At 37.7% G+C, this 24,749-nt stretch overlaps 1 protein-coding gene across 1 annotated transcript in view; it reads right to left on the reverse strand.

Annotated features, from left to right (window-relative positions):
• The window catches only part of RIT2 (Ras like without CAAX 2), a 189,326-nt gene extending 174,743 nt beyond the window's left edge, over positions 1 to 14,583 (reverse strand). Inside the window, exons 1-2 of the mRNA XM_048292204.1 lie at positions 14,446 to 14,583; positions 12,646 to 12,831 (exon numbers count right to left, since the gene is read on the reverse strand). Coding sequence (XP_048148161.1) covers positions 12,646 to 12,748 — 103 coding nt within the window. The 5' untranslated portion in view covers positions 12,749 to 12,831; positions 14,446 to 14,583. The remainder of the gene's footprint in view (positions 1 to 12,645; positions 12,832 to 14,445) is intronic.
• Between the last annotated feature and the right edge of the window lie 10,166 nt (positions 14,584 to 24,749).

Here is a 24,749-nt window from a genome sequence, read left to right on the forward strand (position 1 = left end):
AGAGCAATCAAGTTAGTAAAGGAACCACAGGATCTGACAGAGAATACAAATTTGAGCTAGGACTGTTTTATTTCAGGCATGTGAAAATGGACAAGAACTACAGAATTACATTAGCACTTCCAGGAGATTGCAAGGAAAGAAATTACACAACATAACTGCAGTCTCTCATAACTCTCATAACTGCAGTCAGTGTAAGCTGAAGAAGAAATACGTTCATCAGTCTCTGAGCTGATTACAGCTTTTACTTTGCCAAAGATTATGAAATTAATTTTTAAATCTTATAAATATTTGTGAGCTCACTTTTGGGACCCCTGAAATTACTCATTTAGTTCTAGGATTTTAGTGAAAAGATAAAACACTGACCACATGAGTTGAAAACATAATTCTTTTGGAGACCAAATTCATGATAGTCCAACTTGGCATCTCCTGAGACAGACTTTTACATTCACACCCTCATCTTTTGGATGCTCCCCATCAGCCTTGAAACAAAGTGATTTTAGCTAGTGTCTCCAGTGCCTAGTGGGCAGGTAATGTATTAGAAGATCTCTAGGGAAAAGTGGGACACTTTTGGGAAAAGTGTCTTCCCAAAACACTTCTTCTGAAACTGCGACCCTGCACAACACTCTGGTAACACCCAATTCCTGTCATTGGAGTTGTATGAGCATGATGAGACTTCCAGCTTCTAGGAAAGAAAATTAGACAGTCTTGCAGGCATAAAGGGAGACTAATTAAAGTCAAAAAACAAATTGAAAGTGGAAAAGGATTACCAGAGGAAGGGAAGGGAATATAATGGGAAATATAGAAAGAAAAGAGATGAAAGCAGCCACACACACAAAAAAATCTTAATTGTGCTTTCAAGAGTGTCCCTAAGGGAATTAATCTCCTCCAAATTCTAGCAAATAGCACGTGCCAAAAATGCTGCAGATGGCTCGGCTCAGCAGCAGGGATGGCTTGGACGGGAAACAGTTCCTGTGGCTGCCTCAACAGATTGTTTACAGCAAAGATACCGACAGTGCCCAGTCATTGTCATGAAACAGTGCTTGTTGCCTTGTTTGAGACTTCAATCTGGGCATTTCAAATGGCAGATTTGTGTGTGGCTGAAACCAGGAGAGTCCTTGATAGTTTGATTCCTGTTCCTGAGGAATAGCCTTGTCTCTTTACAGCAAGCAGTGTGAACAGGAAAAGCTGAGCAGTGCACAAATCACTGAAATCTTCACTCTAAGTGAAGCTCTGTTTTAATAAATCACACCATGAAAAGCAGACTCATTAATATAACCTTCTGTGCGTACTAATCACTTAGAGTGATAGAATACCCTGAATTGGAAGGGGCTTACAAGGGTCATCAAATCTAACTCCTGGCCCTGCACAGCACCATCCCCCACAATCCCACTCTGTGCCTGAGAGCATTGTCCAAATGTTTCTTGATCTCTGTCAGTCTAGTGCTGACCGTACCACAGGAAACCTCTTCAGTGTCCAATCACCCTCTGGGGGCAGAACCTTTTCCTGATATCCAAACTAGACCTCCCCCATCTCAGCTTCATGACATTCCCTTGGGTCCTACACATAAGTGTTCACATAGAAGGAGTGTAGGTGAAGACCCTGAATCAGTAAATTCCATTTCCATCCCTGGAACAGAGAACAGCAAGAGGTGAGCTAACAGATCTGTTTGCCTTCCATCTGCACCATCACCCAACACACACACGAGATGGCCAGTACTTTAAGGGTGCTACCTCAGCACATTTCCAGTTCTACAGGAGCATTTATACACTAGAGGACACATTTTAGTTCTGTTTGAGGCAACATAAATTACTTTTTTTGTACAGAATAAACAAATACAATCTTGAGACCAGCATAAGGATCTCTGTTTAGCAGCCTGAACACAAAGAAAACTGCTGGCTATGTACATTATTAGCGCCATATCAGCCAAAAGTCCTGATGACTATTAACACATCTCATAATTTTGAGGATGACAGTAGTCCTTCTCTTCTATAAGAGAATTTGAAAACTGTATGTGCTTTTTCTGTTCAGGTATATTTGCTCTTTAATGCTCAATCTCTGTAATTTATTCTCTTAGTGTAAAGCACTTAGACTAACAAAACTTTCAGCAGCCTGTTCCTTTCAAAGACCCTTCCACAATCTGTTCCATCTAGCTTTTAAGCAAATCATTAAGGGTATATGCCACCATTATTGACCAAAGAAAGTTTGTCTTGAAGATCTCATCTATCTCTTAATTATACATGTTCTAATTCAATTTCATCTCTTAAATTGTTACTCTCCATTAGGGAATTCTGGCCACTTTCCTCCTCACATTTTGGGATATATGTGTTCTTCTCTTGATATTCATTACTTTTGAATATTGCAAATTCTCCATCCCCTCTTCCAAAGGAGCATGGAAGTGACCAGCTCATTTGCTAGCCTTATCCAGGCGGGTATTTATATAATATCATCTGGGTGTTATGATGGGAGAAGCTGGATAGATCAACCCATTCACATCTGTTGGGGTTTGATACTGGCCAAGTGCCAGGCACCCATGAAAAAAAGCTATGCACTTATTTTTCTTTGCTATAGCTGAGCAGAAGAGGAGGAATTAAAACAAAAACTTCCTGAATTGAGATAAGAATTAGGGGAAAAACACTTAAAGGCAAAGCTGGTTCAAAACTTAAACAGTATAAAGAAAATTTATTAACAGAATTAAAAGTAAAAAGGGTGATGAGAACGGAATAAACCTCTAGAACACCTTTCTTTCCTGGTCCCTCCCTCTTTCCACTGACTGCACAAGGAGACAAAACATGGGTTGGTTTTGGTCTGTATTTCACTTCTTAAAAATCTTTCTTCAGTATGCTTAAGGAAAAGAGTTTCTTTCTTCTGCTGTGCCATGGGATCCTTCCCACAGGAGATAGTTCTCTGAGAACCTTTTCACCATGGTTTCAACTTTCATGTGTAGTAGTCCCGCCCAAACCTGCTGCAATGTGAGTCCCTCCCACGGGCCAAGCAGTCTTCCCACAACTGCCTAGAGTGGGTCATTTTATTTCATGGGGTTTAGTCTTTTAAGGATCAGCTGTTCTAGTTTGGAAGCAATAGTTCTCTTTCTCTATCTCTGGAAGCAAAGGTCCTCTCTCTGTTTGAGTTCCTTATTAGATTACAGCTTTTCAACATACCCTCGCTCCAGCATGGACACTGTTCCTCATGGGCTGTGCATGAATCTCTGCATCCCTCTATGTACTTATGAATTACAGACAAAGTTTGTTGTATCATAGTCCTCACCATGGCTTGTAGGGGAAATAAAATCTTAGCTCTGATGCCCACAGCACCTCCTCCCTCTCCTTCTTTTCAATAACCTCGGTGACGCCATGTTGGTTCTCCTCAGGTGTCCCCACTTTTCCCTTTTCTCTGACTCAGGAGAAAGTTGCTGTAGGTTCGTTTGTTCTCAAGTTCCAACAATTGAAAAGTCCTTATAGAGCTTCACTGAGATTAATAGGTAGATTTCGGCTCCATATGGGGGAACTGTTCACCATGTTTTCATTGCTGGCCACGTGGTCCCTGCCAGCATTGTGCAGGCAGCCCCGGCCACACGGTCCCAGCATCAGGAAGGCCCTGGCCCTCACCACCCCTCAGGAGAAGAAAAGAGAGCTTCCTCCAGTTTTGTTCTTTTCTTAAATATGTCATCACAGAGGTGTTACCAACTTCTCTACTTGGGCTAGTAACCTGCCCATTGTAAGAACCTTCAGCAATTGGCTCTGTGCCAGACATGGAAGTTTCGAGCAGCTTTTCTCCCACCCACTCTCTTGGGGTGACTTTATGATGTGCATCCCCTATTGCCTGCTCTATGTCCAGACATGAATCCTGTGCCTTTCTATGCCTTTAAAATTGGGTCCAAGAGAAGGAAAAAAAGCCAGCCAAACTTTTCAAAGTGGTTTTGTGTTCAAGGACACAGAGAGAGCTGCTGCTGCTGCAGAGCGGATGCAATCACTTCCTGCTTTTCCCGGCTCTTGACTCCTTTTCTTGGAAGAGAGAGATGGAGAGTTAAACTCCTTTGCTCCTCTGGGACTTCAGTTTTTCCTTCTTCTTCTCGTCTGGACTGTTCAACAACACCAGAACACAACGGGAGACCTTACACCAGCCCAGAGGGCCCCCACAACAAGCTCCAGCTTTGGAGAGGAGAAACCCACACCCACAAAAGACTCTGAAATCTACCCAGATTTTCTCCACAGTGAGAGGTTTTATTATTTAGCATTATTCTTTTCCATTGTGCATGCTATTTATTAAATAAATAGGGGTTTTTTCCCCCTTTTTCACTTTCCTCCAAGGAATTTCTTCCCAAACCTGGTGAGGGAAGGTGGCTGTAACCTGCCTTCTTTGGAGGAGACGTTCCTCCCAGAGAATTTCCCTTAATTTGTCTCAAATTGGGACACCCACCAAAAACCAGGCTGTGTTAAACCAACACAACATCACAGCCATGTCCATTTACCTTGAATCACTGTATACATATGCAAGTTGCACAATAAAAAATCATGAATTACTGTCTACAGCAGCTATTTCAATATAGTCATAGTCATTTGTCATCATAAATCCTACTGTGTCACTCCTTTTATCATCTCTGTTGGTTTTCTTTGAACTCTGTCCTATTTATCAGACATCTTCTAGTGCTGAAGAATCCAGGACTCCAGACAGATTTCTCAGCACTGAGCTGGTATCTCACATGCAGAACACTCCCCCCCCACCCCATTAAGTACAGAGGGCATAATTGAATCCTCCACCTCTCTAACCATTGAATTATGTGAACTGCCAAAATAATGAAAACATCTTTAACTCATTTCCCTAAGGCAAACAGCTCTATCCACAAGGTCTGCCCATACGCAAGAGAAATTGATTAATAAATAATGTATTTAATCCTTTTAAGTGGATAACCTGCACACTAAACATAAATGAAGAATATCAGAAAGGGGTCCAGAATTATTTGAATTCTCAGATTCAATGGTCCCAAGTAATATAGCACACATGAAAATGCAGGATTTAGGTCATCACAAGAGGTGTGATAGCACAGGTGGGAAAGAGAAAATGCACTGGGGGAAAGAGAAAATAGTTTCAAGTTACTACAGCTATCTCTCTGTACGTGACCTCTGTGAACTACAGCTGAATAAAAGAATTCATTCTTCTTTGAGTAACAAAAAATAACTCTACAGAGGAAACCAGTAGGCATTCTTGCTTCTAGTAAGGCCACTAATAGAAGAGAATGTGAATTTTTGGAATTTGTACTCAGAAAATGATGTGGAAATATTAGAGCTTTCTAATTAAGCATACAGGATGGTCTGAGCAGGAAAATAAGGTCCTACAAGTCAGGTTTCAGATACTCAGTGTATTGCAGTGAAAGAAGATTGAGGTGTGAATTCATCATTGTCTACAAGTATTAAGAGAAAACAAGGATTTTCTCAAAGTTGTTAACAAACAGATAAAATGTCTAGAAGATGGAATTACACAAAACAGAGCTTGAAACAAATCCAATTACCTACCTGTGAAGGAACCTAAAATACATGGAGAGTTTTGTTATCAAAGATCACAAACCTACCAGGAACTCTGCCTTTGTACAATATCCAGAGCCTAATCTCATTTATGAGAAAACTGGAAGTTACCCAAACCAGGGATGTGATTGTCTGGCATTGGTGGCCCCCCTCTACAAGGTGTTCGTTCACTTTTGCATGGCAAAAATACAACATGCACCACGATTATTTTGCTTGAAATACCTGCAATTGTGCATCAGAACTGTGACTGCTGTTCAGTTTACAGCATCCCAGACATGACATAGCTGGTGGCTTAGAGCAGTCAAGTTAGGATTTTTTCTCCATGGATACATAATTGTCAAGAAGCATTACCATGTGTGTCATACATGAAATCTCTATTTGTGCTTGGTCTTTGCATATTAAGTGCTTTAATTAATTAATTTTGAGTTAAATATTTTTAAATTGAATCTTAAAATTAACCCATCAGCCCAGGTACAAAAATCCAGTTCCATTATCAGTGTTTTCAATTGTTCAAAATAGTTTATTAAGAGAGTTGCACCCTTCCCAATTAAAAATTCCCCTGTTAAAAATCATTAACTTGCCCTTTTCAAACTTCAAACCACTGGTACACCATACGAACTATCTTTCCTGTGTTTACTGTGTACTTTTACAAGTGTTTTGAGGTGTGTTGGATGTATTTTAATACTTTTTTTTGGTGTTTTCACTTGCATTTTGATTCCAAGGCCAAAAAAAAAAAACCACCCAGTCGAATAGCCAGCAGCTATTTTTAGCTACAGAGCCATTACTCTGCAGGCAAGCTCCATGGCAACCTGAATACCTGAATTTTAATGAAGGCATTGTAACTCCCTTATCTCAACTAATACCACCCCTCTGACAAGGATGAGCCATTGGTGGACGGAGATGATCCATCAAAGGGAAAGCACCAATCGCTTTGGACCGAAGGGGCGGGCTGTGGGCAGACTAGGGGTGGAGCAAAAACTATAAAAACGATGAAGCCGAGAGGCGGGGTCTCTTTTCCCCTCTTGCTCCCCTCTTCCAGACTAGCTGTGGGAGATGTCGGTGCTGGGTGTTAAAAGCCTACTCCTATTAAGGAGCCATTAGTAATTTTTTTTGACTTTGGACCAGCTAAAAGTCAGCCCAGCACTGCAAGTTCTTTTTCTCTACCTGAGGTCTAGTGCTGTCTCAGCCAGAAGATCTCATATCCCTGTGCTCCTGGGGCATACCATCTACTGAGCCATAGGATCCCAAGTTTTTATATTTTTCTGATTTCTGTAATTTTTCAATTTTTCTGTTTTCAATAAATTAATCTTTTTAAGAGTTGTCTCATTTCTCACAATGTGCTTTGGTCTGCACCACTGTCAGTTCTTCTGTCTCCTCCCTTCCTTCCCCAGCCTCATGCTGCCACTTCTACACCAGGTCACAGCTAATCAGAGGTTGCAGGCAGTTCTATGAAGTGACCAAGGGAATTTATATGCCATTTTGAATGGTCAGTACCCTCACCCTTTCAGAACTGTTGCCAAGGAAGGAAGTTTGCCTGTAGTCAAAAAATCAATATTCTTTCATCCTTCCTTTTTTTGTTTCTTTTTATTTTTAAATCTGAATAAGTAGAATAATTTCCCTGAAACACCCAAGGAATTAAAAATCTGGACTACCCTTTTTTTTCAGACAGAGAATTATGAGGGAACAAGCAATTCTTTTCAGATGGCATAGAGATGTGTGTCTTTGTTAATTCAGTATCTTAATTTCTTCTCCAGTAAAATAAAAAACGACATTTTTTGCAGTTAGAGGAGAAGCAGGAAAAATTAAGACACCAAAAACTATACTTATAATGATTTTGAGGGGGGGGGGGGAAGTGACTTGGATTGCCTTAACTGTAATCCACAGCATGCCCAAGCGCTTGAAGGGGAACTTTTTTCACCTTGACTCCTACTGAGCAGTAACTAAATCCAACACTTTCATCCTGGTGATTGGCTTTCCTCAGGATATGATAGAAGGCCAGACCCTTTTCTTTGATTCATCTACCAGGCGTTTCAGGAAGCATAGCTGTACCTGAAAATATCCCTGGGGAAAATAAGGAACCAAATCAAAACCAACCCCCTCCAATAAAAATGTCTGCTGAGGTGTTTGATCAGTGTCTGGAGTGTGCTCTGTGACCGAGCCCTGTGATGGGGTAAGAACAGCATCAGCAGGGCCAAGTGATGCTTCTCAAGCTCAGCACTTTTGATACCAGTGGAATCTTTCCCTTTGCCCTTCATCCTTTTCAGGGTAACCTGGATCATACATTAATTTATCTCCAGGGAGTTTACAAACAGCTGGAGTGGGTCAGCTCTCCAGCACACACTCCAGGGTACTCTATTTACTGGGGACTCTTGTTATAAGGACATGCTTGAAGATAATAGGCACATAATTTGCTTTATCTAGGCAGAATAAGAGGTAAAACAGGACAGAAAAAAGGACAATTGAGTACATAAATTAAAGAAAATTGCAGATTTAATCTAATTCTTCATACTGAAGTTCTCACATAACAGAGAACATAATTGTTTTCACACATTTTAGAAGTTATTGTGTACACATGATCTTGAAATTAATTGGATGAGTCACCTGCATCTGTAGAAACATAGCCTTTATGCCACACTGGCAAAAAAAAGGAAAAAAAAAAAAAAAAAAAAAAAGAAAAATCAAGGAAGTCAATGGGTAAGAATGTCTCCCTTAGCCAGCCCAGACTGAGAATACATTTCCTCACACAGTTCCTCCAATATCCCTGAGAGAATCTTTTCTTAAGTTTTTCTTTTCCTCCTTCTTATTCTTTTTAAGATTGAAGCCTGGAAATACATTTCTAAATGCTTTCCAATACATAATAAAACTGGAAATATATTAGTTTCACAAAAGTCTAGGGACAATTATTTTAAAATATCTTCAAATTTTGTAGGGTGGCAACAGATCATCAGGCAATTAGTTTGAGAAATAAATATTGAAATATGAACATTTTCTCCAAGATAAAAATCTTTCTTATTAGCAAGAGAAATTAGTTAGTTTTGAAGAATTTGAAGAGAGATTAATTAGTTTTGAAGAATTCCTCTACTCATCTGAAATGCAGCTTTCATAAGAGGGCTAACAAGAAATTCACTTTGCATCTGTGATACACCTATGCTGTGCATAAACATGTAATTTTATTTACCTGGAATAACTGTAGATCATCTTCAGCCTTAAATAAATCATCATTAACTAGGGTTAGGAAAAAACAAACAAACAAACAAAGAAGAACACGCTAAAAAAACATTTTTATTCAGCCAAGAAGATGCACATAAAGGTGGATTATGGTGCAATCTGATCAGCATTTGGAGATTGCTTAGGCAATAATTTTTCATCAGAGGGAGGTTTTTTATTTTATTCAGTTGCACAGGTGCATCAGTTTGTTCATTTTAGTAGTCACTGTGCAACCCCTGGGTTAATCATTGCAAATGTTTTGCAGAATGTGCTGCAGTTAAGTATTGTTATCCATGTAATTGGTTTGCTAAATATAAGGCAGCAATGGATGGTTTCAGGCTCTTTAGTGCATGGGGCTTTTTTTTTTTGTAACACTGAAAACCAGAGCTAAACCCAGAGGTCTGATCTACGTCAGAAAAGGAACGTAAGAGCACCTTATTTACTGATCTCTGAAGGTATTTGTGAAATACGGATGTCAAAACCACTAAGGTTCTTAGGGCTTGAGCTCTTTATCAGTCAACTTGAGGTAGGTTTGAGTGGTACTGACGTGGCCTGATACTTGTCATCAGAGCAGAGAAGCCCAAATGTCAGTTTCTCATTTTGAATTGAAATAGAACTATAATTAGAAATACTTCATTTTGATATGGACTATAATTGAATGAGAGTCATAGAAAATTTAGTTTACTTACTTCTGTTTAATTTGTAGCATAACTTTGGTCTGAACTTGCATCAGCCTCTACTTGATATTCTTGATGATGAACACAACATATGCAACATAATAAATTAACATATTGCTCTGAAAACAAAAAGAATTCTGTTTTCAGAAGCCTTAGAAGACATAACCCACTCTAGGGAATCTATACTCCACAATTAGAGTACAGAAATCAACTCCTATAAAAATGTACATCTAGCTTTGTACTTTTTAATTGGACACAACTATTACCTATTTCTTCCAAATGCTGGGTTTTGAGGTTGTGCTTTTTCCTCCTATAAAATAGTGGCAGACCTTTTTTTTTTTTTTTTAATTATTATTATTTTTCCAGAATTGATTTTGAAGTGTGAGAACATTTAAGGAACAATTCTCAGACCATTTGCAGTTTACACTTTATTACTCTGTATGTGGTGGGTGTCGGACTTGAATGCACTGAGTTCATCTTCTTTTACCAATTCCTGTGAAGCTTACACCACACTGAATAGCCCAAACAAAAGGATGTTGGCTGTCCTCCTGGACAGTCTGCCATATTGGAGCAGAGAAGTGAAGAGACAAGCTTGACTAATCCAAAGAAAATTTTTTGTAAACACCAATGCCAAAACAACATCCCTTGTTGGTCTCCTCCTCCTCATTTCACCCCTTGCATGAGTGGAACAGTAAGAAAGCAGGGGAGGGTTGGCAATACAAGATCAAAATGCCCAGGGATCTCTAGAAGTGAACTACATCCAGGATAAAAAGAAATCTAACATTTTTGTGGCTTGGTTCCTATGGAAAATTCATTCCAAACCTGAATTATTTAATATTTGAATAAATTGAGGAGTGGAAAGGCTTTCATCCGAAAGAGGTCTCCCACTCAGTAATTTAACCCCAGCTGTTACTGTTTTTATCATGACTTTAAAGCAAAGAAGGAGGGAGAAGATGGGAAAAAAAAGGCAGGATGTTATCGATATGTTAAACCACATATCACTGATTTGTCAAAATCAAAATTGGAAATGTAACTGGTTTTTTTTTGTCTTTCATCCTTTTTCTACTGTGATCCATTTTTATGGTTAAATTCATAATTTCCTGGATACAGAAAATCTAAGTCACCAGGGGAAAGCAGAGCTCATCTTGTGGAATGAAAGTAGTCATTAAGGCCTTTTTCTGTTTTTCATCCAGTGTAAATTAATCCTGTTTATGTAACAGTCAGAATGAATTAATGATTTATGGAATGACATCTGTTTTTACTTATCTCTATCTGAATTCTATCAGTTGAACTATCTCTCAGGATTCTATGGAAGTATTTCAGGTCCATTGCACATCAGAAGTTCATAGCCAGTAGAAGTTGAACTGCCCACCTCCTTTCTTATAAACTCTTAATAATGCTCTGTTGCTGGGGAATTTTTTTTCACCCAGAAGTATCACTTTTGTGATAACAACAGAAAGTTTTCATTAATCTTATAGAATTTCATAAATATACACAATCCTATCTTTTCTTCTTTAGACCACACAATTTTTGTTGTTAATTATGTGGTTTTCAGCTTTGGAGATGTATCATACCTTGTGCAATCCACAGATTTAAAGGCTTTATTCTCATTAAACTACCAGCTAATGTTTCCTGAACACAGAGATTCAAATTAACTAAATTTGTGATTTCAAATCTTATCTAATAGTAATGGAAACTTGGACATTTCCTCCATATGCATATAAAGTTTGGCTATTATGATTCATTCATGCTGTGAAAGTAGTATCATTTTTAATACTCTGTTGTGAACAAGTTTTCAAAATTACATTTTTCCTACAAACATATATTTGGGGGGGAAGAAAATTGCTGTCATCTTTTGGACACACTCAGGGAAGAAGAAAAAAAATTAAAAAAAAAAAAAGAAAAAGAAAGGAAAAAAAGGAAAAAAAGAAGTGATATTTTACTGAAAGTTCCAGCTGGCACATCCTGGATACCTGCTTTTCTTTGGAAGACATAATTTGAAATTGCAGAAATTTACTCGTGAGATTGCTAATATTTTGTTCTTTCCCATTTTACATAATGATTATATAGTAACATCTGTGCAAGAATTGTTTGCTTGGTGAAGCGATACTGATGGGAAATAGCTTTCACTGAAAGATATGCCGCTGAAGTTGAAGCTAAATATAAGAAGAACACAAAAATTATGGATACAGAAAAAAAATTATGTTCACTCACAATTTTTAACTTTTTGCAGCTATACTTTATTTTATTGCTTGAATATAAATAAGCTTGTTTGAGCTACACAGTTATTACAGTTTAGTGTCACAGCTATTTATCCTGAAAATTCCCTGGAATCAAGCCTGGGTGTATTATATTACATTATCCTGCTTTTTGTAATTTTGTTTCTCTTTTTGTTTTTCTTTTGAATTTCCAGAAGATATAATCAAATTCTTGTTGTGTGGCCAGCTCAATATACTGACTTCTGAGACAAACTCTGCATGTTCAGCAAAGTCTTTGTAAGAACACAGAATGCTGGTTTCAGTGAGAATAAATCAAAGCTGATAATATCTGGGAAAAAGAAAACACTGTCCAGAGAAAATAATGACTCCTCTGAAGAGATATCATTGTCAGACACTAGCATATCTTGCCAGCTATGGACAGGGATATTAAAATATGCTGCAAATCTGCCTCATAGCCTGGAGTGAGTCTCAAGCAGGCATGCTGTACCTGTCCGGACTGGAGAAGAGACTAAAAACAGCTGAGCCACAATGACACTCAGCAAAAAAAAAAATTTAAAAAAACCCCAAAATACGTGGTAAAGAAAACAGAGTCACTGCAGGCATCCCCCACACTCTGCACTGTACAGCTGACTTTGCAGTTAGCTCGATTTCTACCTGAGCACAAGGACCATCAGGCCAACAAGTTATATCTACGCTGTCCAGCAAACCACCACCCTTCACCAAGTGGGAGAGTGACACAGAAACTTGCTGTTAAACTCACAGCAGCAGCCTGACTGCTCTCTCCTCACACAGAGCAGACCCAAGGTCAGTTCTACACAAATAACCAATTAAAAAGGCTTGCAGCGCTTCAGTCTCTAACAAATTAAGCTGACTCATTGCCCCAGTCACGAACTATAGTCTTTTATCCAAGCCATGTGCAAGAGAAAGGGGAACAAAACCCCTCATTAAACAATGCCCCTGTCCTGTGAACTTTACGCTCCCAATTCACCCCTTCTCCCCCAAAATATTGCTGCTGAAACTTACCGCTTTTGCCAACTCCCCCTGCTCCCAGCATCACCACCTTGTACTCTCTGGAGCCTGCTGAAGAACTGCTCGAGGAGCTGATCATTGCATTTTCTAGCTCCATCTTGCACGAGGCAGCAGAAGGGAGCAAAACAGAAGAAAAAGCAACTGGCAGGTGTTTTCTCTGATCTTAAACAACTACAAAACCTGTGTTAGGGGAAAAAAAAAGGCAGAAAGGGAAGGTATAATGCAAGAGCTATGATTTGTCAGCCTCACACTCACTGCTGTGCCTGTGTTAGCTGGAGAAGGTCTCATAGCAACCACTTTAACAGCTTCCAATAAAATTCTCTCTCTGCCCCCTCCCAGCTCTGTATCGTTCTCTGTTTCCCTTCCTGGACAGCAGCAGTTTTGTGAGTCTCAAGAGGTCTGATACCTCTGGGGTTGCAGTGTCATTGAACAAATAGATCAGATACTCCAGCAAAATAAAATAGATCAAATTTCTTAATTATGAAACTTGTTTATTCTACATAGTATTTGCTTGAATCTTAATGATAAAACAAACCAGACGACCTTCTTTTCACCTTGGAGTTAAATATGCCTCCTATGTTTATCAAGTCTGCTAGTTTTACACTTAATACCATTACAAGTGAAACAAGTAACAACTTTTAAGAGCCTTTATTCTTCTCTATTCTTTGGGATGCTTACTGCAAAGACAAAAGTTTTCTAAGGCTAGATTTGTCCCCAGATCAATACTCATTTTAGTTCACTTTGCATCAATTATTTGCAGAAATAAACCAGATACTTTGGGAAAAAAAAATGGTACTTTGTTTTTTCCCATCTTTTTCCACACACGGTTTCTGAAGGAGACAGAGACTGAGGGAGACAGGGACTGAGGGAAGGGGGAAATATTTGTTCATCCAGAAAAGATGCAAGGAAGAAAACCAAATTTTTAAAAGTATTTAGTACTGATATCAAGTGATTTATCTTACCAAGCTAGTGAACAAATTCAGTGTGAAAATCTCACACAGAAATTATTCAGTGAAAACTTACAACAAAACATGGCAGCTCTTCATCAGTTTCTGATTTTTTCCTTAAAATATTTGGTCCATTTAAAAAAACATGATAAGTAATAAGATACTTGCCCAGCCTTAACTGTTATTCAATATTTTTGGGGACCAAAAATAATCTACCACAAAAAGAGTGGAGAGCAAAACTTGTTTTTCTTTGGAAAGTGCTGGGCTTTCATGATTGAGGTAACTATTAAGGAGACATGGAAATGGAAGCAGGACAAGCAACTAATAAAGTATTTTGGAAGTCAGACACCTTCATCTGTCCACTCTTCCAATAATTTCACAGAGAGTAAACATACGGTATTACTTAGGAATACTTTCGAATTAAAAGTTAAAAGAGAGAGGAAAAAAATCATAGACTGATGAAGGACATGATTTAAAGAAACTTAACGAGACAAAAAGGTGTAGGAGATCACATATAGTTTAGAAAGGTAGCTTGGTGGGCAAAGAAAATATGAAAAACAGACACCTGGATATGATTATAGTAATAACTAGAATGGAGGTGAATAGAACATGAATACTCATTTTCCCTCCTAATAAAAACCTAGGGCACAGTGGATGGAACAGAAAGTACACCAGTTCAAAAAAACCCAATATTTAGAAACGTAGCAACTAAGTTAGGAAAATTTTTGATGCTTGGAATTGTGGACAGTATAATTGATCTTGTAATGAAAAATAATTTAAATACTGAGTAATGCAAAATCCTTCATGGACTACTAAGACCACCATCTCTTGCTTAAGGAATACTCACATGAACAGGTCCTGGGAAAACACTGAGAAATCCAAGTATGATGTCTGTTTTCAGCTACACAGCAAAAGAGGAGAGAGGGAGAGACACTGTGTTCTGAGAAGTCCTCCAGAGTCAGGATCTGCCACTGTCCTGGGGGACTTCTGAGCCAACCCTGCTACGAGCAGCTCTGTAGTGTCAGGGAAGGGTGCCTGTATTTATGTCTGGATGGAAACCTCAGAACTCAGAAGGGTTTTTTCATCAGGGCATAAAATAAGACGTAAACAGGAAATGCTGCATATAATAATATGGTAACTAAATATTGAATTTCAGCAGGAACAGACAGGTAGGTCAGTTAATCCCAGCTGTGATTAAAATTTAATCTTCATTAAAACCATTCTCTTGTGTTCATTATTGATACAGTAGATAAAACTAATAATGATATCAAAACCACTGCTTAGAACAGCTGGATTTTTCTGGTAATCTCCCATCAACACAGCAACCTTCTCCTGGAGAGCTTTTGTTCCCATACCTGCCAGCAACATTTGTCTGACATTAAAATGTCAGGAAAGTGAGTGGCTGCAGGAATGACATAAAAGCCAACCTAAGCAAAATATATTTATATATAAAAATATTAGTGAACATAATGTATACGTGATAGACAAGAATTAGTCCAATTTTTTTTTTCCAGCTGTTGTGTTTGTCATAGAAAAGTGGCAAGTCTGTTTTTTCTTTTGTTTAGAGCTGGAATGTGGGGAAGGAGTTTATGAAATGGAAGAGGATACAAAAGGGAATTATATTAGAGGAGGAAGATGAGTAAGACAACCAAACAGAAAGCCACTTCCTTATCTTTTAAGACAAACAAGAAAAATACTGACAGCATTTTCTGTCTGAAAGAGCAGAATTAAGTGCTTGTTGATGAGGATTAAATATTTAAAATCTTGCTTTAAAGATACACTCATGTTTATCTAACTTCAGCAGTTTATTAAGTATTATTACAATATAGTAATAAACATTGGACAGACATATCCTCCCAAATTTCAGAGATTTGTCCATAGCTTGAAAAGGTGATACTGCATTCCAATTTATAACACAGGACTTGTGCTAATTGGTTTTCATCATAACTTCCTATTGACAAACAGCCTTCTCTGTACTAATTTCACTCAATTCAGTAGTGGAGGAGAAGTATTTAGCTTTATTCCCATTTACAATAACATCAATTAGTCTTCCTTCTCCCAACAGAGCAGTAAAGTACAAGGGTTTACTTTCAGTCTGCTGCTAATAAAAATTAATACTGAGATGATTTGAAATTACTTGGCTTGAAACACTTATTAATATAGGGAAAAAATTCACCAACATAAATATTTTACAGATAAAAGGAACAAACTGCACTAAATACAGCTATTTAACCTGAGATACTGGAGTTTTTATGGTGTGTGACATCCCACAGCAAATTCCAACCATCTATTTTATCTCTGTCTCACTGCTTTAAAGACACATTTATCACTATGTAAATTCATAGAAAGCTGTCCTTAGGCAAAAAAAAGGATAACAGCAAAGGTTGGAAAAAAGCTTGAAGTACAACTTATAATGAATCATTTATTTAAGAAATTTGGTTCTATTGCTCTTTACATATTGCTTATGACTTTATGGCAATTCTCCTGATTTTTCTTCTTCTCTTTTTTTTTTTTTTTTCTCTATTAAAACCCACTGTAAAATAGAACAAGAAATTAAACCAGTATTCAGAATCTAGCAACTGCTTTGTTTGAATTCCTATGTTGTTGGTTAAGGCTGAAAAGATCTTTAAAGATGTTTAGGTCTTAAAAAAAAGAACATAGAGGTATCTTAGAAGAGATGTAGACAAGATTTTTTCTAGAGAAAATGCCATTAGAAAACACATATCATTCATCCTACATCCCCACTTGCTCTGGGGCTGTTGAATAAAATAATGGGATGTTAATGCAACATATAAGTGTTCTGAAATTGTTTCCTAGAGCACTTTATGTTGAGAAGATTTTATCAATTAACCTGGATAAATATTCTTTTCATTAGGCAGGGAGCTCATGAGTTTAAAAACTTGAATAGCAAGCAAAATGCAAATCTTGACTGATTTGTGCTCCATTAAGTGATGGGTTAAAGGCATATGAACCACCTAACAATAAGTGAATATGCATGAGCCCAGTGAGGTCCATGCCATTATGGAAACACTGACCAATCTTTTGTCCCTCATGTTTACATATTAGATACAGCAGAGGGAGGAAATGTAAAAAAACATCCTTCAAAAAAGGCATATAAGGCCAACTTGCTGAATTGCTGAAGTGCTGCTCTGACGAGAAAGAGTGCTAATGCAGAAATCATTGCACAGCACTGGAGAACTGATTCAACCTGCTCCTGAGGAAAAAATACATTCGGCACACTAGCTTAACTTGATCAATTCTGACAAAAGCTGCTAGCATAATACCGTAATTGCTTGGGGACTTAAAAAAAATTCTAAACTTAAATTTTACATTAGTGTGTTTAATATATTCAGTCTCAAATATGCTGAATACCTCTGAATCGTGTTGCTAAGGGACCTCCAACACACTACAGAAGCATCTCTGTGTTTTTGGAATTCAGATTCCTACTAGAAATACCCAGCGGTTCAATCACCCACCTACCACAATCACGCTGACTTCCTTCAATAATCCCCATCCCTTTTCTATTCTGCAAATTACTCATCTGTGGGATGACTCATTGTGTCACACATAGTGCAGTTGATTGGACACCTGACAGCCTCACACCTTGAAGCTGGCTCCTCAGCTGTTTAACATATGCCTCTTGTTCTGAAGTTCCTGTTGCCATCCCTCGTGTCAGGCAAAATAGTGTCCCCTGCCCCTGCTGAAATGCATTTTAATCTAATCTTATCAGTATGTCTTGAAGGAAAAGCAAATGAAAGAAGGAAAGATGCAAGATTGACTATCAACAGAAAATGTGAAATTACTTCGGAGTCCAGAGAGTAAAGAGGCATTTTGGTTTTGGTCTTGTCAAAGAAAGGTTTGTCATGAAAAACAGCTCCCCTTTGGTAATCCCAGATCAAACAACACAACTAATACTGTGCCTGCTGTACAAAGGTTTGAGAAATAGGGGCAGTTTGTCACATTCTCAAGAGCACTCATATAACATTAACTTTAAAATTCCTACAAGTGATTACTCTAACTCCATACAGAACAGAAACATTGAAGGTCATGTCTTAGACTATTTCAAAGGGAAAAGCTATTTTCTCTGGGTTTCCAATAAAGTTTTACAAATGATTTATGATCCTAACTGTCTAGAAATACTAATGATTTGGGGCCATTTATGGATTTCTGTTGAATTTTAATTACACCCACAGATAATGCTTCTATACTTTCAAATGCAAGACTGATATTCAAAATGCGAAAATCTTAGAGATCCTAAAGCCTTACTCCATATGAACATGCTTTCTGTGAGAATGAATGTAAGTTTATTTTAAATTGATTCACCTTCCAGTTCTTTTGTTAGGTAGGAAAATTATAAACATGAACATAATAAGAAATACCATATAAATAGAATTAGAAGAGCTCTGAAGAGGTCATCTTTTTCATCCTTGCCCCACGCCACAAATCCATGCAAGTAAATCGAACTATATTTACTTAGCCTTACATTAAAGTCTTCCAGAGTGAGAAATTACTCAGTTTCCGAAATACGTTGCCTCACTATCCCATTAGAAACGTCTCTGAAACCCAAATATCCTTATTACACAATAAGATTATCACCTTTCATCCTATTTACTGCAGCTATTATGAAAAGATGTAGTGAACATACCAAGCACATATTTAAATATCTGGCTAGTGAATCAAAGGAACATTTTAAGTATGGAGAATGTTGTTCTCAGCATTGCTGTCTCTGTTTTTTCTTTCAAGCTTCCTATTTTTCACTGGAAAGATTATTCTATCAATTCTCATCCACAGGTCATTTTATGCTTCTTGTGTTCCCAAGGACTCTCCCCTGCTTGTCTTGAAGTGTTGTTCCCAAATCTGTCCACATTATTGTTTCAAGATTTCATACAATATGGATTTATACTTACTACCAGTGCATGTCAAGCCTAATATAGTCACAATACACACAGGCAATCAAAATTAAGACACTTTTTTTCATTTATTTTCTGATCTATATTTGAATACTCTCAGGGACAGATCACAATCTACTGGTATTGTCATAATTTCTGACTTTAAATGTTTTGTCACTCTGTTCCTTTTCAAGTCATCCTTGTAATATTGGTTTCTAGAAAAAAAGATGATTCTTTCAATTTCAATTTTGACTACTTAAAAAAAGAAATAAAAAACACTTTTCATTTCAGTTGTTACCTGAAAATTTATAGATGATGATAATGCCTGCATCCCCAAAGTCCTTCTACTTGAAAACAATTTCCTGAACTTCACTTTAAGCATGTGGATTTTCTCTCTGAACCATGTCAAATAGTGTATCAGTAAAAAAACAAAAGAAACAAAAAAAAAAGGATATAAAGGAGTAGATAGACTCTTGAACATCATCTTTGATTAGTCATTCATATGCTTCACTGTCAATACTGAGTTAACCTAAGACTAGCTTTAGCTTCACCAGGGAAACACCAAACAGAATAAATTTTAATTTCTCTGCTTTAAACTTTTCTAGCATCATGGATTATTTTCCATTATGAAATTGTTTTTTCCTAGAAATCAAGTTGTTTATTGGTATTCTGCTGGTTGAACAGAAGGGAGTACTTTAGTCCTTAAATCTGTTGTAATTAAAAATAATCAGAATTAAGTGTATAATTTTGCTCAACAATGGTAAGAAAACAAAGCCATTTCCTTTAAAACCATTAGTGAAATATTTTGTGGAGTAGATTCAGGGGTTTGGCTAGGTAAATCTCTCACTTGACACATTATTTCCCATGTTGAATAGAGAAACATTTAGCAACCTTTAGAGTAACAAGTGTCTTGGACACATCTACATTGCAAGAAACAACACAAAAATGAATAATGCTGTCAGAACAGTAATCTCCTCTTGACTAAAAATTTCTGTTGCATTCTCTGTATATCTGTGCTTGATTTCCAATCAAATGACTTACCTGGACAGCTTTCAATCTCTTTAAAATAACCAATTTCATATGTAAAACAGCACTGGAAACACTGGGAAACCTGTATGAAAGATATCAGTATGTTTTAGAAACCTGAAGTAAACTCTCTCATTTAAACACTGCCAAATGGATTATGAGCTAGACAAGTATGCAAGTGCATTTATTTGGAAATTTCCTATAGAGCTGTGTTGTAAAAGATTACAAATATCCCACTTGTCACTCCCACTGCAATCGATTTGAGCTCTGCTGCTACCAAAGACACCAGACACTGCAGTCTGTCACTAGTTAGTCTGTTAATCAGTTTAAAGATGCTATTCTTACAAAATATTGTAAGATCAATAAGCTTATGTGTTAGGAAAAGTGCTAATCTAACCTCTGTACAGCATGAAGGGCAAAGCAGTGCAGTAATTTTATAATGTTGTTAATTAACCACAATTGAAAAATCCATCACTGTAGGCTTTGTTGTATCATTAATTGTTTGACCATATTGCTTTAGCATAAAAACAGCAGCACAAAAAAAACCCCAAAAAACAACAAAATCGGAATCCTGGTTCTTTGCACTGAAAAGCTTAATATGCCTTACTGGAGTCAAATTTGTCAAAGAATCCTACAAGGCAATATTGTGTATCAGATTAACATTGTATTTCCGTGCTTTAGAACCAGTTTTCGTATCAAGTGTAGTTTTCATTGTTCTGAAAAGAAATAATTTCCAAAATTCTTTAAATCTCAGAGTTTTGGGCTTAAGAACCATATTTCTCTGTAAAAAAATAAATACATAGTATGTACTCATCTTGATTTCAAGTGCAATTAAAATGCTAACAAATACACCCACCTTCCAAATTTGACTCTATTATGTCCACAAATATCTGCTGAGATATTTTATTTCTAAAGATTATTAAATTCGTAGTCAAATGTCTTCATATGTATAAACTCATACACTATAACATATTAATTCACAATAAAACTTAAACAGCACATTTTAAAACACAGCTTAAAAAAACACATTTTAAAATACGACTCAAACTAACTACCCTGCAACCTTGCTTCCAAACCTGCACTCCACTGATGTGAAGTTTCACCATTTTCTAATTGGTTATACTGTTCTAGGGCTCCAGGAGGTGTGAATTATATCATTTAGCTTTAATTTGCTGCCCATAAGAAAAAAAAGTAGTGAAAACAAATTTTCTTATTAAAATCTTATGATTTTCTTATGACAAACAAGCAAACAAACAGACAAACTCAAACAGTAGGCACATCTGGTCAGCTCTCAAGTCCAAGATATTTTTTCCTACCATAGGATCAGGCTCAGAGTTCTGCCACAAAAAGCCCTGAGGCTCAGAACACCTGTGTTAGACTCAAGTTTGCAGTGCAACATAATTTTGTATGTGGCTATAAGACAGTTTTTGTTACTTTTTGCAGTCTCTGGATGCTGATGTATCTGCAAGGCATAAGCACATGAATAGGGGTAGACTACAGAATTTATTCTCCTTAGTTTTGCTGTGGCTGTTTGCTGATGGAGCTTGGCAGTATAACAAAAGGAAAAGGCTGAGACAATAATGGATCTTTAATAGGAAGGAGCACACAAATACCATGTTAGGCAGAGGCCAACAAAGAGATCAAATGAATTATGTTCCTCCTATTAACTATAAACCGTAAAGTATTCTTGGATAGTGGCAAGCAGCCAAGCTCCTGATACACACCAGATGAAAGACACAGCTCTTCCAGGACCTTAAGTTGATTTCAGGAATCCTTTATTAGCTGAGCACCATCTTAGGGCAACCCCTGTAATATCCTTATTTTACAAATATTGAGTCCGGGTTTTGTTTCTATTTTCTATATTTATCATCCAATCTTTGGGACAAGAAGTATAAAAAAATTTAATTTTGAAAATCAAACTCTCATTCTTACTTTGACTATTTTCTGTGATATCCTTTACTTCCACATGGATTTAATTAGAATTTTGGGTGTATTTCATATGAATCCAAACTTTATTTTGGATCTTATCTTTGCAGAAAGATCTTTCAGGTCCTCAAGTCTGTCTTTTCATTCACACTTAAATGACTTTAAAACTTGCACCTTCTAATAGTATTAGAATTAACTGCCCCTCTCTACCACCATACTTGGAAATGTCCTTCTCTTTCTGCTTTGCAGTAAGCCTTCACTTTTTTCTGAAAGTTCTTCAAAAATATACTAACATTTCTTTTTCCTCAAACAGCTTCTAATTATACTGCTTAAGGTTTTAGTAGAACATTTAAGTGGGGCTGACCCTGTCGAGGTGCCTCTCACTCCCTTTCTCACCTGGACATGGGAGAGAAAGAATAAAAACAATTCCATGAGTTGAGATAGGACAGGGAGAGATCAAAAATCGATTACTGAGATGGGCAAAACTCACTCAGTTTGGGAATATGTACTCAATGTATTACTAACAGAATAAGAGCAGGATAATGAGTAATAAAATAAATCCTAAAAACACCCTCTCCCCACCTCTTCCCAGGCTCTTCCTCCTCCCCCAGGAGACCAGAGAGACAAGGAATAGGGGTTATGATCAGCTCATCACACGTTGTTCCTGCTGCTGCTCAAGGAGAGGAGCTGGAGTCCTTCCCCTGCTCCAGTGCGAGGTCCTTCCCACAGCAGACAGTTCCCCATGAACTTTTCCAAAGTGAGTCCATCCCACCAGCAGCAGTTATCCACAAGCTGCTCCAAAGTGGGTGACTTCTCCACAGGGTCAATCCTTCAGGAACAGGCTGCTCCAGTGTCCCCCAGGGGGTCACAAATCCTGCCAGCAAACTTGCTCCAGCCTGGGATCCTCTCTCTACAGGTCCTGCCAGAACCCTGCTCCAACACAGGCTTCCCATGAGGTCACAGCCTCTTTTGGGCATCCCCCTGCTCCAGCCTGGGCTCCTCCAGGGGTTCCAGGTGGATCTCTGCTCCCCTGTGCCCTCCCTGGGCTGCAGGGGCACAGCTGCCTCACCATGGGCTGCTCCAGGGGAATCTGAGCTCCAGAGCCTGGAGCAGCTCCTGCCCCTCCTTCTGCACTGCCCTGGGTGTCTGCAGGGCTGCTCCTTGCACACGTTCTCACTCCACTCTTCCCTGGCTGCAATTAAATCTGTGCAATAACATTTTTTTTCCCCTTCTCATATCTGTTATCCCAGAGGTGTTACCACCATCACTGATGGGCTTGTCCTTGGCCAGCAGGTTCCATCCTGGATCCAGCTGGCATTGGCTCTGCAGGACGTAAGGGAATCTTCCAGCAATTTCTCACAGAAGCCTTCCCTGTAGCCCCTGACATCCCCCTCCCCCCCACCAAAGCCTGGCCATACAAACACAAAACAAGCATTTACACCTCAGTAACACTACAGTAACCCTTGCTCTCATCTAAATGCCTGTTCTTGGATCTGTGTTGCCAAAAAATCTCTCTCAGTATCTTAGCTACCAGATGAGCAGCAGACTATGGCTTTGATATAACTGGTGCCTGGCAGTTGTCAAAATTCTTCACAGCATTTAAACCCCTCACGCTCCAGAAAGATTATGAGATACATTGCCTTTAAAAGGAAAATCTGCATAATTATGTGAATTTAAAATGAGAAGTTTACTTCTCTTTCTTTTTGTCTTTTTTTTTTACAGAGAAGTGAAAAAGGCAACTTCTTTAATACCACACCACTCTATTTGATTATCCTGAAAACAGATTATCCTTTGCCCTGAAGAGAATATTCTCACATTCTTTATTAAATCAGCTCCTCTTTTGAGCTGAAGACCATAGCTATGTCTTACTTTTTTTACATAAAGGAGTAGATGTTCTGTTCTTTCAGCAGGCAGCCTAGTTCCAAGTTTGTCTGAAGTAAATGGTGTCTAGATTTATCATGCATCTCATTAAATACAATTAAATTTTTCCATGTATTAAATGATATTTCTTTGTGAAATACTGACTTGGAAAAATTCTGCAAGTTAGCAAAAACTAAAAAGAGAAGGAGTGCAAAAGACCATGATAAGGATTCATTGACTGTAAAGATGGATTTGAGAGACTGCAAATATGGTTACAGGTAACTAAGAAAGATTATTTCTTTACAGTTATGGTTATTGCTCCATAACAAGTGACACAGCTTAGCAATTTTTAAATTATCTTTAAACACTTCTTTTAATTTGGTTATTAGTAACATCTCTGTGGTTATGTAGAACATGTCCCTGACAATGGCTGTATTATCAAACAATAATGAGTGAAAGCATGTTTGATGATTGTTTTGTATCATATTAATTTTAACTCACAGTAATGAAGAATCTTCTAAAAAAATGCATCACCACAAATTTGGCCTTGATTTTTTAAACATCTTCACTCTCCCAACTTTTTAGTGAAAAAGATAACTTCTCTGACCCATTTCTTGGAATCTTCAGTGGAACTTTAACACTTACTGCTGCAGAATGTCACTGCTGCTGAGTGCTGAATGTTCACCAGCTCTTTTTTTTAATATATTTTTCATTATTTGTGTTCAATGTCAGCATTCATTTCTCTGAAAAACAAAAATGACAGTATCATCTCATTTAAATCTTCCTGTAAATCCTATTCAAACAGGTGCTACAGAACTTTATTCTAAAAAAAAAGAAATTTTAATGGCCAGGTTTGCATAGAGAGTTGAGAAAGGCCTTCAGAGCAAGTTCTTGCCCTGAGCCCTCAGAATCCTGGAGGAAACATTCCCAAAGCAAATCTGGAATACTGACTTTGCCAGCCTGAATTTCTTTCTCTCCTCATGTATATGCAATAGCGATTCATCTGGCAGGTATGGGCCATGAACCATGCTAAAGAATCCTCCAATTGCAGCAGAAATGCACTATAATGAGTCCCATAAAAATCACTAAGTCTGACATTGGAAGGACATTGGGAATATTAAAATTGAGATTCAGGTGTCTGGAGAGCATGGGTGCACATTACCATACATTTCCCTAAGCCTGTAAACTATTCTTGTCCTGCTGCAATTTGCACAGTGCAGCAATTAATTATGGATTATTTTTATAGGATAATGGTGAGCATAATCAGTCAAATTTAATTGACAGCCCACTGGAACTTAAGGAGATTTGATTTTTTAGAGTTTTGAATTTTTGGAAACCTCAAATTAAAGGCAGACAATTAAGACTGATACTGTCAAAGACTGTCCAATTAATCACAATTTGTTTACCAGTGCACACATCCTGTTGTACCAAATACAGTAATGTCAAATAG

This window comes from Corvus hawaiiensis, chromosome Z, assembly GCF_020740725.1.
Source record: "Corvus hawaiiensis isolate bCorHaw1 chromosome Z, bCorHaw1.pri.cur, whole genome shotgun sequence".
NCBI classification, from domain to species: domain Eukaryota; kingdom Metazoa; phylum Chordata; class Aves; order Passeriformes; family Corvidae; genus Corvus; species Corvus hawaiiensis.